General features: G+C 38.0%; 3 protein-coding genes across 4 annotated transcripts in view; all 3 read right to left on the bottom strand.

Moving 5' to 3' along the window:
• The window catches only part of LOC134851138 (kinesin-like protein KIF6), a 436,464-nt gene that overhangs the window by 134,000 nt on the left and 288,520 nt on the right, over positions 1–13,944 (bottom strand). The gene's annotated exons all lie outside the window — the stretch shown is intronic.
• The window catches only part of LOC134851142 (transmembrane protein 70 homolog, mitochondrial-like), a 175,476-nt gene that overhangs the window by 138,090 nt on the left and 23,442 nt on the right, over positions 1–13,944 (bottom strand). The window lies entirely within an intron of this gene.
• On the bottom strand, positions 1,085–7,169 carry LOC134851993 (phospholipid scramblase 2-like). The gene is made up of 5 exons (XM_063868269.1): positions 7,162–7,169; positions 6,005–6,128; positions 4,375–4,477; positions 1,854–1,912; positions 1,085–1,180 (listed from the first exon to the last, which is right to left on the bottom strand). The coding sequence occupies exons 1-5, from the start codon at positions 7,167–7,169 to the stop codon at positions 1,085–1,087; spliced, it is 390 nt and encodes a 129-aa protein (XP_063724339.1).

The raw sequence follows: 13,944 nt of genomic DNA, 5'->3' as shown, positions 1-13,944 counted from the left end.
TGCCTAAAGTTTATGATCAGTGATTAGGCAAAAAAAACTAGCTACAAAAAAGTTTAGACATGACGACAATCTTCAAAAAAATCTGAAAATTTACTTTTTTGGAACCGTTTTATTAAACCATGATCGGTGTTTGTTTCAAATTTTTCAAATTTTTCCAATCGGTGAAACGCCATTGGTTCAATCCTGAAATTTCTACAGTTTGTATGTGACGAACGTTTATAGATATATTTTGCGCATATAAGAATATTTTTTTTTGCGTTGATTCATTTGATAAAAACTGCAAGTTTCTTATTTCTTTTTTTTTTGCAATAATACATAATAAGGCAGAATCTCCATTCTGCACTACTCGTACAGCAATAAGGCTAATTTTTTTAGTTTTTTGATTTTTTTCTCAAATAATTGTAGTTTTTGACTAGTTTTTAAGCCTCATTTTACCGGTGACATAAGTCAAAAAACTTAATTCAAAAAAAGACATTTGAAAACGCCTTTTATTTTAATGTTTTTTTTTGTGTGAAAACTTTGTTTTTTCTTCATAATACAAATGTATTCTTAGTCAAACAAAGTCAATGGTGATTTTCTGAGAAACCTAGATCAAAAGAAGTTGAGTTTTTTTCAGAAATAAATCAAATCGGAATTTTGTGCTCAGCTTGTACAATAAATGCTAATTCTTGTCGTTCATTCCTATCTCGAAAGATCGTGAAGCTTAATTTCCCCAAGTGAGGATAAGCGTGATATCATTTTTGTGCCCTTTTTGTCGTGATTCCGATTCAAAAAACATATTTCGATAAATTAACTCAATGTCGAGACAAAGTGATTGGGTTTTTTTGCCTCCTAGTCTTACAAGCCCACCTCTCCTCTCGCATCTCCAATAACTCATCTATTCTGGTTGAGAAAACGCATTGAGTGGAATGACCGCATCTAAAGATTACACCCTCGAGAAATTCTTAGATCCGCGCCTGCTTGTTATCCTTATAAAACCTCAAGGATTATGCGGTGAGTTTTTTTGTGGCTCATTTCAAAATAATCTTTTTCTTGGCGCTAAATAGTTTATCAAAATTTATAGCAGTTATAATTTGCGGTCTCTTCAATTGAAGTCTCCCAAGACTCCAATACACTCGATTACACAATTGCACCAGATACAGCATTCTTTAGCTGCATTGAACTCGTAAAATAGAAAATCCTGAAACAATTCCAAATGTCGAATTAGTTCTTATTTCAAATTGTCTGCTGAAAGTGGCATATTCAGAGACTTGAACACTTTTTGTTCCAAAAAAATGTTAGCTTCTCCAAAGAAGGCCAATAACGTTTAAATTTCTAGAAATCCGGGCAGATTTTTCAAAATTATTCCGCTTACTGTGTTAAAAACTGTAATTTCATTTCTTGTCAATGTCTGCTTGTTGCAAAAGTACCCGGATCTCGGAATTCCCTCAATGAACTTAAGAATCGCCAGGATTCAGTAACTTATCAGAAGGAAAAAAAAATGAAAAAGTCACAATAATTCTAAGAAGGACATTTTTTTCAAATCTGGGTTTCTTTTTTTTTCATAAGTATCATGAAGTTGTTCTATAAACAGTTGCATGTTTTTTTTTAAACAGGAACAAAAAATTAATTTCGCCGCTGCATCAATTGTAGAACCGAAAGCCAAGATTAAACAATTTAAAATGTGTTCATCGGATAATCTGTCTTCTGAGAGCTGCGTGTACAGAAACTAGTATTTTTCAAAAACATTTTCAACTTTTTCATAGGGTCTTGTTCCTCAAAAATATCAAAAAAAAACATTTGTTATTTTTCAGAACCAAGAAAACGCAGGGATGCCTTTAAATTTTTTAAAATAAAATCATCTATGAACTTACAATGAGAAACACTGAGCTCAGTACTAAGGCCTTGGCTCGTACGTGCAAATCCTTGGGAACTGAAACAACAAAAAATTCAGCATTTTTAATAATCTTGATGTCATTATTTCCCGGGACGGATCAAAATTTCTTGAGGGAGAGGAGAAGTATTTTTTTTTTCTGAAAACTCTGTCGAAATTTTTGTTCCTAGGTCGATCAAACTTATTTTTATGCAACAGGCAAAAAAGACCTTTGAGGCAATTTTTGGAAAGCTGGCGTTTTTTTGCGTGCGCTTCCCCCAAAACTTGTATACATTACTGCCAAAGGCATCTTTGGGGTCAATCAGCAAAAAGTATATAGCCTAATATAGAACCAAGGAGGGGGCTTTGGTTGGTCACAGTGTAGAAAAATCAACTGTAAAGAAGTGAATACATTGTAAATCATTTCTCTGACGGAATTTGTACAACCGGAAGACTTTGATGCATTGAGTTCAACGTCATAATATGTCACTCGTATCAGGGCAGATAATTCAGCTTTGGAAGTTCCGGGTTGGATTAGTTCGCAGCGTAAGAAGAAAGATGGATGCTCGGGCGATTTCATTATCTCCAACATGTAATATTAAAACCCTCAAACTTTATAAATCCGGTTTCGGGGGACGACGCTCCTGTCCCTTTCAAGGATTTGGTCCTAAGCCGAACCCAAAGCGTACCCAGGGGGTCGAAACCGTTTTTGGGTCCCCAGGGGGTTTTCAAACATCCTTTTTTGGCTGACCGACCCTTAAGTTTGTTTATGATGCCTATACATAATTTTTATTTTTATGAGGCCAAACTGTGTCTTTTGTGAACTGCATGCGGATTTAACAACAAGGACGCTCTCATTGATCTGCCTATGTTCTTTCGTTTTCTTTGATCGTTCCGAGAAACTTTATCATGTTTAAAAACTTGTCTCTGGATTCCAGACATCAATACACGCCAAATTGTGGGTCGATCCAGTGCAAATTTGATCTCGTAATGATAATTTTGATGGAGGAGCGCGCGCCAAAAAAAACAGATTTTTTGGTCAAAATTTTCCAAAAAGTGGCTAAAAAGTGCTTTTTGGCTTGTTTCTCAAAAATTTGCTTCCGGCGTAAATTTTTTTGCCTAAATAGGATTTTTGTAATGATTTTGGAGAGCTTTGAAAGCCAATTTAGCCGACCTAAAAAAAGGGTCGGCGAAATTCGCCTCCCCCTCAATAAAATCCTTGATAAACCTCTGATTGAGAAAATCTAGAATTTTGACACTGTATAAAATTTTCAGTGACAGTTTCTGAAGAAAAATCATTTGGAGCAGAAATATTGGTACATTTTTTAATATTCGAGTGAGACCAACATCAAAGTTTAAACATATCTATCCCATTGTTATTATAAAGCTGAATTACGATTTGCATGGCTTTCAAAATTGGATCAACATCCTTGTAGTTGCACCACTGCAAAAAGTCTTTGAACACAGCCATTCCGTTTTTCTGCCAAGTATCTTGTAAGTAATTGTAACTATTTAAACCAGATTGAGAAACAGTATTGAAGCTTTTTCGGTGCTTGCTGCTCGTCAAGCCCACTCTTTCTCATCTTCTCATAATCAATAAAGTCTTTGCCTAGAGGACTGTTGTTTCTAAGTTTACTAAAAACGGCTTCGAGAAAATCAATTTTGTCTGGTTGTCTCAAATTTTAATAATTTGCTCTTTGTTTTCATAGTGGTGGATTTGTGTAGACACGTGAATATCCGTAACCAGGAAACAAAACTACCCTATTTACCAAAACAAATTGTCCCAATTTGCGGATTCCGGAAGACACAGAAAAAAATCAATGCTTAACTAAACTGCGCATATAGAGGAGCAAGAAAGGCTCCATTGTAAATTTGACTGCCAGGAGGAGTACGAGAGAAAACCGATGACGTGGTTGCCGTCCGTAACCGATGATGATAACACGACAAGTTATCTCAGAAGAAATGGCTGAAATGTTATTTTTGAATTCTAAAGAAAAGGAGAAAGAATGAATGCCTATAAAAAGTATGAAAGGAAATCGAAAGATAACAGAAGTTTCAAATGAAAAAACTAAGAACTGTAATACTTTTGAGAAGAAATTGATCGCGAGGAGAAATTGACTCATTCTTGCTTCAGAAAAGACCGGTCTAAGTCTTCATAAAATCATCTCTGCTCGCTTAGTCAAGTTGATAACTTTTTACATTTTTTAAAGAATAAATTTCACTTTTTAGAGAAATTGGACTTGCAAACTTTAATGTTTCCAGGACTGAGAGACGTAATCTTGTCTGTAATTTCTTAGTTCAAATTTGATATAACTATCATAAATCCCCCCAATTAATGGTAATTTCATTTATATTTACATATTCACCCATTTGAATATGCATGATGTTATAAAGGCAAGTCGAAAAATTTTATCCTGCAAGATGAGGCTTATAACTCGAACTTGAAATTACTAAGAAAAAAAGAGAAGCTATATGACCGAACCCCTTGTTTTTCTTAGTAAAATAGCATCCAAGTAACTAACAGGATACACTGAAGTTGTCTGTGTTTGTGTGAACCACCTTAGCCGTTTCCGAGAACTGTTTCGTCAAAGCACCTATCTGTTCGCCATTAGCAGCACTGTTGATCTACATTAAGAACGAGGGTCACATACACAAAAATAAAACAATTTCATCCCAAACTAACAAAATGAGCAATACCCTTAAAATATTTAGGGGAGGGCGTTGTCATTGTTTGTTTGATGCCCGGATTGAGCTCACATTGAAAATTAGCGATAAAAAAGTGGAAAAAAAACAGCGATCGCCATCGATGAATTATCAATGTTCATTGCCACAATAGCAAATTTTATCGATGGATTATTGCTAATTTAGCGCTGGAAAAATAACATAGTTTGCTCAGCAAAGTGTTACACCTGAAATAAAATCTCAAATGACTATTTCAACTCAAAACAAGACACGGGACAAAACTTTTTTTTCAAATCGAAAATTTGAAGAAAAAAAATCGATTGGAATTTATTATGGTTATTTTGTGGGTTATTTGTTAGCGAGTAATAAGCTACAATTGTACCAAAAAATTACGTTGGCTCTTTTCCAGTCCCCCCCCCACCTTTCAAAATACCGAGTTTTATGTTTGTTTTACGTGTTATTACGGCTAAATGCGTGATGTTACGCTGTAAAGTATGAAGAACAAATCTGTTCACAGTTGTTGATTTGTTCACCACGCCAAATCTCATTGCATTATGACAAGGTTAAATAAGCTTTTCAAAGTAAAATTTGAAAGGGGGGAACTGGAAAAGAGCCGTTTTTCAGCGATAAATTAGCAACTTTTTATCGCTAATTTAGGACAGTTTTTTTTGAATTTTTTGAATTGGTAAATCACCGATGAATTATCGCTAATTTATTAGTTTTTTTTTCGATAAATAAGCGCTAAATAATTTAGCTATGAAAAAGCACGGAAAAATCCATGAAAATCGTACTAAGAGTGGGTTAGCATTTTTTCATCGATAAGTATAACTGGGACTTCAACCCGGGTGACTAACGCAAACAGAACAGTTGCATATGTTTGATCTCTCCCATATAATCCATCAGACAGAGCGCCTCAAAAGTCATGAACGTGTTTTAAATCCTTCGGGTATGTTTTCCTATTTTCAACTCTTTGGCCTAATAAGTGATTAGAGAGTAAGATGATGTTGTATCGACAAAGGGGTACGAGAAAGTCTTCACTCTATAAAATTTTGACAGTTCATCACTCTGTTGGCACGTATGCAGAATGTTTGTCCACAAGCAAACGAATACGAGTTCTCCAGTTAATTCTTGAGAATAATTGTTGTGCACCTGTTCAAACCCAATATGCAATTTTGTTTCTTTTCTTGAAACCGGAATTGCTGCTTAATCGTCAAGCAACAAAATCATACTGGGCTTCGAGTCACTGATCTTTCGATTAAGAGACCGAGACTGACTTCATCATAGCACTTGGGGCGATTATGCAATTTGGAACTGAATGCGGATGCTGCACGACCACAAAATCTGGACATGACTCTGGAACCTCGACCCGGGCCGCAAATATCTTGAAACTTGTTTGCTTTCGAAGACCATTAGCTGTGATATTGTATTAACCAAATATATGCAATATTCTTGATTTTGACCTTGACTCACATTAAATGTGTGATCCTTGCATGCACAGCATACGCATCGACCGGTGCGACATGGACCCACTATCTTGAATATCTCCTCCTCCTCCCCACTTTTCACACTGAAAGTCTGGCGCCACCCTGAGCATCTAAAACGGACAGTACAATTGATGCATAGGGAACTCCACAGATGAGGTGAATTAACGTACGGCGTTAAGTCATGCAATTTGCGAAATGTACTTTTTCTTAATCGTGCACTTTGCAAAGTGTGCGTTTTCCTAGTCGTGCACTTTGTGAAATTTACTTTTTCCTAGTCGTGCACACTTTGCAAAATGAACTTTTTCCTACAAAAAACAAGCCGGTTCAGTGTTTTATTGGTTTTTACTTATCGAAAGATTTGCTTTACGCGAAAGTGAGCGATGGAACCTCCTGTTTTACTGTAAAAATATTGGGCCAAAAGTTCCACTGTGCATGAGTAACATGTCATACTGGCTGCAACTTAAGTTTTCATTACAAGAAAAAATATGAAATGTTCTTTTTTTTTCATGTTTTTTTCTCACGTAAGATGGTATATCCTTCTACTATAGCATTCCTTCCGAACATATTATCCAACTGTTCATATACATAGATCTTTCCCGTTGTTTAAAGTTTGTTCCAACAGTAAACATTTGGGATCTCGTTATCTACGTTAGAGAAGAGAGGAGAGCAGTTTTCAACATTCGTGGATTTCACAAGCAAATCTCATCATGTAAAGGACAAGTTATAAAAGGTGACTGTTCTACCCCGATCGAAGTGCTCATTTTAAATTTTGGTTTTCAAAGTCGAGCACACTATGAGTATTTGACCACTGTGATACTGCTACTGCAATAGCAGTAACGTGTGATGTAACCTTCAGTGAACTATTCTAGTTATAATATATCATTGTCCAAGGTCAATGTATCTAAAACCTTTGGTACACCGCTGAGTTGATCAGACTATCTTTAACCTACGTAGATCTCAGCTGTGCTCAAAGAGAATACTATTAACTCGATTAACAATTTATTTCTTTGGAATTATAAAATGTTTTCCACCAAGTTAGCCTCGTAGGATATCACATGGCACAGCCAGCAGGATTTTCATCTCAGTAAAATCGTACTAATATGTGAATACCAGTATTCTGGGCTTCAGCGAATCTACACCCACCGTGGCATTTTAAAATTTTGTTAGAACAATTTCCAATAGCAGTCACGGTCAAGGAAAATGTCAGTTCAGAAATTATTCTTGAAGACCTTGAAGAAATACTGGAAGAACCACCCCAAGACCAGAAATGCCAAGGAAGCAACTGCAAGAGCAGCCGGAGATCTCAGACACAAATTAGCGAGAGACAGAGTGACACTCGAATACGAAGAGATAAGAGCACAAGGACCAAGGATTTGTGACAACAATTATTACAACGATGTACAAAAAAAGCTCGTATCAGGACTATTCCTCTCCCTGGGAATGGAAGGGAAGAAGAAGTAATATATGAAAGATAAAAAGTCTTCACGATAGTGCAGGAACAAGGAGAGACTTTAGAGACATTTCACGCGGCATTGACTGCCCAAGCAGCAAGATCTGAGTTGGGAACTATAGAGGACGAAATCGTTCCCAATTTGTTTAATCAAAGATGAAAAACATACCCCGACAAGATACTCTGAGGGTTCAAGTACAAAATAAAGTGGAAAACATGCAAGAACTGCAGTAAACCTAACCATTTTGCGAAAATGGGCAGATCTCAACAAGTAAGCGAAATAACGGAGGATTCTGAAAAGAGGAATGCGATCTAAAAATTGAAGATTTTGGTCGTGTAGCGAGTTTGAGATCATGTCAATGCAGTCATACATACCATGGAGAAAGAATCTCAAGAGTAGTCAAGGAGAGAATAAAAGAAACAGACCAACAAATAAAGGGGGAGCAAGTGATAATACAAAAAAAAAATCTCCTTAGAGACCCAACATCCAACAAAGTGAAGTTACTCAAGGCTATGGTACGAATTGAGAGTGAGATAATACAACTAACCGTGGATGCGGGAAGCACAATGTCTTTCCTAAGCACAATGTCTTTCCAATGTCTTTCGACAACAAAAGAAATCATAGAAAGTTCAAAGATTTATACCGCCAGATAAAGTGAAATCTGGAGGCACAGTTTGTGGACTACAACAAACAGCCGATTATTATTCTGGGAGCATTAAAGACAGATCTACGCTCAGCAGGCTGGGATTTGGAGGGAGCCACGTTTCTCGTAACGAAACGCAGAAATAGGTGCACAATGCGTTCGGACCTCCAAGGACAAGGGGATATCAGCCAAACACAATTCAGCTCCAAGGGAATTGTGAAGGTTTGACGTGCTACACTGCAAGCATTGTGAGGCTTGGAACGAAAAATTTTAAACAAAATTCAACGTTTTGTTCGAAAGGCAGGGAATTTCACAGAATCACATCACATTGTGAGTTCAAATTCCAAGTAACCCTATTGCCCAAAAAAAAGAGAGGAGAATTCCAATCCATATACAAGATAAGCTAAATGAAGCGGAAATTAAGAAACTAATGACGGAAAGCCATATCACAAAACTAGACAAGTGTATCAGTGATTGTGTCATAGCCCCAATTGTAATAACAGTTGAAAAGGACGATTCAATAAAACCGTTGAAAAGGACGATTAGATGCAAAACCGATAAACAGGCAATTTTTCAAAAAAAAAACTGTCAGGGGCCGAATGTTGATGAACTTATAGATGGAGTGAGCCATATTGGTACTGAAAACAAAGAAGGCACACTCTACTTCCGGGTGCTGGATCTGAAATATGCGTTTAGTCAATTAAAACTGGCTGCAGATACAGCCCGCCAGTGAAACTTTAATTTTGTGGGGGGTAATTCTACGGGAACAATAAGGTTCCTAACAGGGTTTTATGGATTGGCTGATATGCCCGCCGAGATCCAAAAAGCCATGGACAGAACGATAAGCCATGCCAAAAACACCTTCTGTGTTTTGGACGATATTCTCATTGTGTCAAAAGGCGAAGAATCAGAGCATGCAAAATTAGTGGAAAAAGTGCCAAAAAATCTGGACGATGAAAAAGTGGCATCGAAAATACAAAATTGGAATTTTCAATGGAGGTAGTTTGGCTGGGCCATAACCTATCGGAATCGGGGGTTAATCCAAACTTCCCAAGAACAGAACCCATTTAAAACATTAAACCACCTGAATCATTAAAACAATTAAGATCCTTCCTGCTTAGTATAAATTTCTATAAAAAATATTCGAAACGCGGCAAGTCCTACTAAAAATGTTGACCACTACTAAAAGAAAAAAAAACAAAAAAAATCTAAAAATTCTAGAAATCCCAACGGGTTAAATGCCACAATGGAAATTGGGGCCACCCTGGAGCAGCAAATAAATGAGGAGGAGTGGGCTTCAATCTCTTTCGCATCCAGATACCTAAGTATGCAAGAAAAAAATACTCTTCAAATGAAATAGAATTACTCGCGGTTGTCTGGACAGTTGACAGATACAAACATCATCTACTAGGAAAAGAATTCATCATTACCACTGACCACTAAACATCAGCCCCGGATGGGAACAAATCAAACAAAACGTATCAATCCAGGTTGAGCTGGTGGGTAGATAGGTTATTGCCCTATCAATTCAAAATAGTTCACATTCCAGGGAAGGACATGGGGATTGTCTACTTTTTATCACGAGGTTCGTTTAAGGATTTATACCCATAATCTGAATTAGAAGAAAAGATCGTAGTAGCAACATTTAACTCTTTTCCAAAGCTATAGACTGCATGAGCAGTAGGCTAGAAAACAATTGGCAACTCAACCGGAATGAAAAGCTTCTAGAAATTTGTAGAACAAAAGGAGTACAAAACTCATCCCTTCATTGTTGCTATGGCAACCAAAACGGTCTAAAATGAACAGAGCCAATTTAAAAAATACAAAGCAAAAAAAAACAACTTTAGCGAATAAGTTTTTTTTTAAATGAGCGAGAGCAACTACCCAAACAGATCGTAGGAAGGACGTTGGAGAGGTGACGACAGGGAGAAGAGCTTAATGGATCCGCGGTGGAACTGATCCCTCAACAAAACAAACGAGATGTCAGAGGAGGAAGAAGTCAGAGACGTTACAGAGAACGCGAAAAATCATTAGAGGGAGTCAAAGAATCCTCTCCTTCTGGAAACTAATCGGGGAGCGTCAAGTACACCGCCAAGTAGCGCACGCAAACTAGAAGTGGCCACGGAAGTAAATTATCCATTTCCAATCAGTATGTCACCCGCACAGCCTAAGGAAACTCTGCAGAATGATGTACAATCAAAAATTGCACATTCGAACCACCTCGAGGACTTCAGGGGAGGACTCACTGGACAATCTTTGGAAACTATTCGACCAAAATTTCCTCGCAGAGCTAACAACGGAAGATACAAACGACATCATTCTGCAGAGTTTTGCGCCCGGCAGTAGTAAAACGAAACCACCGAAGACACCCGGGACAGAAAGCGATGCTGGGAAAATCAAGATACCAGTGGAGGCCTCAATGCACAAGGACATAGTGAATCTCGCGGAAGAGTGCCTTAGTTGTACCAGATATGGTAAGAATGCAAAATATCTAAATCCTAAAAACGCATCGAAGCCACTACCACTGCTTCAGCAGCCAGGAACAAAACAACAACTAGATTATGCGGGTCCAATAGAAAATCATAACGGAAAAAATTTACTTGATATCAGCTTTTCATAAAACCTCGAAATTTCCATCAGTAAACGTTTCAAAAATGTCGAGTGGAAAGCCTACGGTAAAATTTTTGCAACTTATATTGATACACATGGCATCCCGGAATCGATTCGTTTGGATCAATTGTCTGGATTTAAGGGAAACACATTGAACGGAAAAAAATATTGAGCAAAAATTCTGCCCTGTAGAAGATCACCGGCGTTGTGGACTAGTGGAACGAACTATACAAACGATGAAGCGAAAACTGGGTGTAATATTATTAGAAGAAAAGAAACGCTCGATCAAACTCTGCCTCAACACAAAAATCTGCGATTTGCGATAGAATAAACAAAAAACCATACAAGATTCTCCGTTTCTGGCACTTTTCGAAGGACTCCCGAAAAACGAAAACGAAATGATACGTGATGAATTTATAACGAATTCTGATTATTTAGACAAACAACATCTGGAACAACTTGCATTGACAACGTCGCAACTCAAAAGAAGGATCGATCAGTCCAGAGAAAACTTAAAAATCGTCAAAAGGGGGCCCTCAGCAGAGACACAAGTCCGATGTACAATAGCTTCGATCAAACTCTGCCTCAACACAAAAATCTGCGATTTGCGATAGAATAAACAAAAAACCATACAAGATTCTCCGTTTCTGGCACTTTTCGAAGGACTCCCGAAAAACGAAAACGAAATGATACGTGATGAATTTATAACGAATTCTGATTATTTACACAAACAACATCTGGAACAACTTGCATTGACAACGTCGCAACTCAAAAGAAGGATCGATCAGTCCAGAGAAAACTTAAAAATCGTCAAAAGGGGGCCCTCAGCAGTGACACAAGTCCGATGTACAAGCAAAAACTGTTTTGGATCTTTTCGAAGCAAACGCCAGATGGAACGAAGAAAACAGAGATGCCGCGAAGAACGACATACGACAAATTGTGAATGCAACCGGGAACTTCAATCCTGATCTAAGGGAAGAAGTGATCTGTTCCTGCAAAAGAAATTCATTGATGAAAAGGAAGAGGAGAACCCGCCTTCACCAAAGAAAAAGAATCTTCGGAAAAATTCTGTAGAAAAAGCGGCCAGGCACTCAGGAAACCCTTAAAGGAAAAGAAAGCGTGTGAGACTGGGTCGAAAGTGAAAACATCCGAAGCGTCAATCTACCGGAAATCGGATATTGCAAAAGCGAAAATCAGTCTGCAGCCAGAACTAACTCAAGGTTCGAGTAAGAGCTCATTAGCGGAGCCAAGGAAAAAACTCCAGAAGGTCAGTTCACCGGAGAGGTTGGAGGAAAGCGACTCAGATTAAGAGCTGCAAGCAGGCCGATTTGTCTTTCCCCTTAGAACGATCCCAACAGAGCCACATAAAAGTCACATCGAAGGACACAGAAGCTGGGAGGGGACTAAACCACGCAACCAAGAGGGCTAAGCCGAACAAAGGCAGACCGGGTTCGTCATGCGAACGAAAAATCCAAGAAGAGGTCGTTTTGAAAAAAAATCCGAGAAAAAAAATTGTGAAAGACCAAGAAAAAAAATTGCGTCGGCAGCCAGTCAATCCGAAATAGAAAAAGGGGAAACCAACAAAGAAACGCAATCCAGTTCAACAACCCGGAAACAGCAGAAGGAAAAACTGAAGAAAGTGGATATGTCCATTAAACCTGAAGACATCTTAGACAAATTTCAAAATCGGAATCCTAGACACCTTTCGAAGCCGTCTAAATGGAAAACCCAAGTCCTCAAGATGGGAGTACAAAAATTGGCCCACGATCTGAGAGGAAAAAACCAATCCGCGGGCAAAAGAGATGAACGATTCGATCCACCAAACAGGCGCATCAAACGTCACCAGCATGGAAGACAGCGGGGCTAGGAGAAGCTCCCGAAAATGAATAGCAAAGAACCCCAACTTTTTGGCGACCCAGTAAAGCATTCCATCAAAGAAATCTCGGAGGAAGAACTATCAGGGGGGATTCTAAAGGCGGTCCTGCAACTATTAAGAAGACGACTAACGTACTTCAAGACACGGAATGACATACCGATTGAAAGACGACTGGGCTCCCGGAGAGACACCTATTCAGACGCAAATTCGGATACGCCACCCTAGACCAGGGAGTAGATTGAACTCCCAATTAGAGGGTAGAACTGGACAAAGATTGAAGAAAAAAAACTCAAAAATTTTGCACTTGAAATTGAAACAAACTATTAAGATTGAGACTAAAAACTCCTGTTGTTATTATAAATTATTTCTATAACGAAGAAAACAAGTTTCACTCGAGGGGGTATGTGATACTGCTACTGCTATAGCAGTAACGTGATGTAACCTTCAGTGAACTATTCTATTTATGTTATATCATTACCCAAGGTCATTGTATCTAAACCCTTTGGTACACCGCTGAGTTGATCAGACTATCTTTAATATACGTAGATCTCAGCTGTGCTCAAAGAGAAAACAATTTAATTATTTGGAATTATAAATTATTTTTCCACCAAGATAGCCTCGTAGGATATCACAACCACAAATCCCTTCACGAGAGAGAGGTCTGGGTTGATCAAAAACTCGAGAGATATCTGGAGCACGGTGAAAGATATTTCGTGTATGGTAGAGCCTTAAATCGAGCATTGCCAAAACATACACAAATTCGGTCAAACAGAACCATTTTAACAGTTTTTATCCCGAAGTTGAATTTTTGAACCATATCCGATTTCGGTCGATACGGTTAAAAACTATCTGGTTTGGGTCGAAAAACGCTGAGCACAATTTCATTCGGTCACGAAAATCGGAACTTACCGAAATTTGGTCGAGGCGGTCAAATTACAATGTAAGTACAGAATTCAAAATTGTTTCGGAAATGGCAAGGAAAGACATACTCATTGTGGATTCGCCCAATGACAGTTCCAGGGGGACATTCTACCACTATCTCGTGCTGCAGAAAGCCACACCAGGGCATCCTGAAGAAAAACAGGCATTTAGAATTCAAAAATGGTCAGCCAGGGAATGCAAATTGCTTTCTCACAGGTATCAACGTGATGAACTTTGCTCTCAGGCAATTTATGTTTGATTTTATTATTTTAAATTTTGACTACAAAGAACAATATTGCATTTGCAGCAGAGACTAAAAAACTGATCCCTTCAAAAATTACTACCGCCCCGTCATTGATTCAATAAGTTAAAAACGTACAGGGTAAAATATCTCAATCAATCCTGTCAATAAAATTTTGCATGCG

Source organism: Symsagittifera roscoffensis, chromosome 7 (genome assembly GCF_963678635.1).
Source record: "Symsagittifera roscoffensis chromosome 7, txSymRosc1.1, whole genome shotgun sequence".
Lineage (NCBI taxonomy): Eukaryota > Metazoa > Xenacoelomorpha > Acoela > Convolutidae > Symsagittifera > Symsagittifera roscoffensis.
Note: the sequence above shows the minus strand (reverse complement) of the source record. Positions and strands in the feature narration are given on the sequence as shown.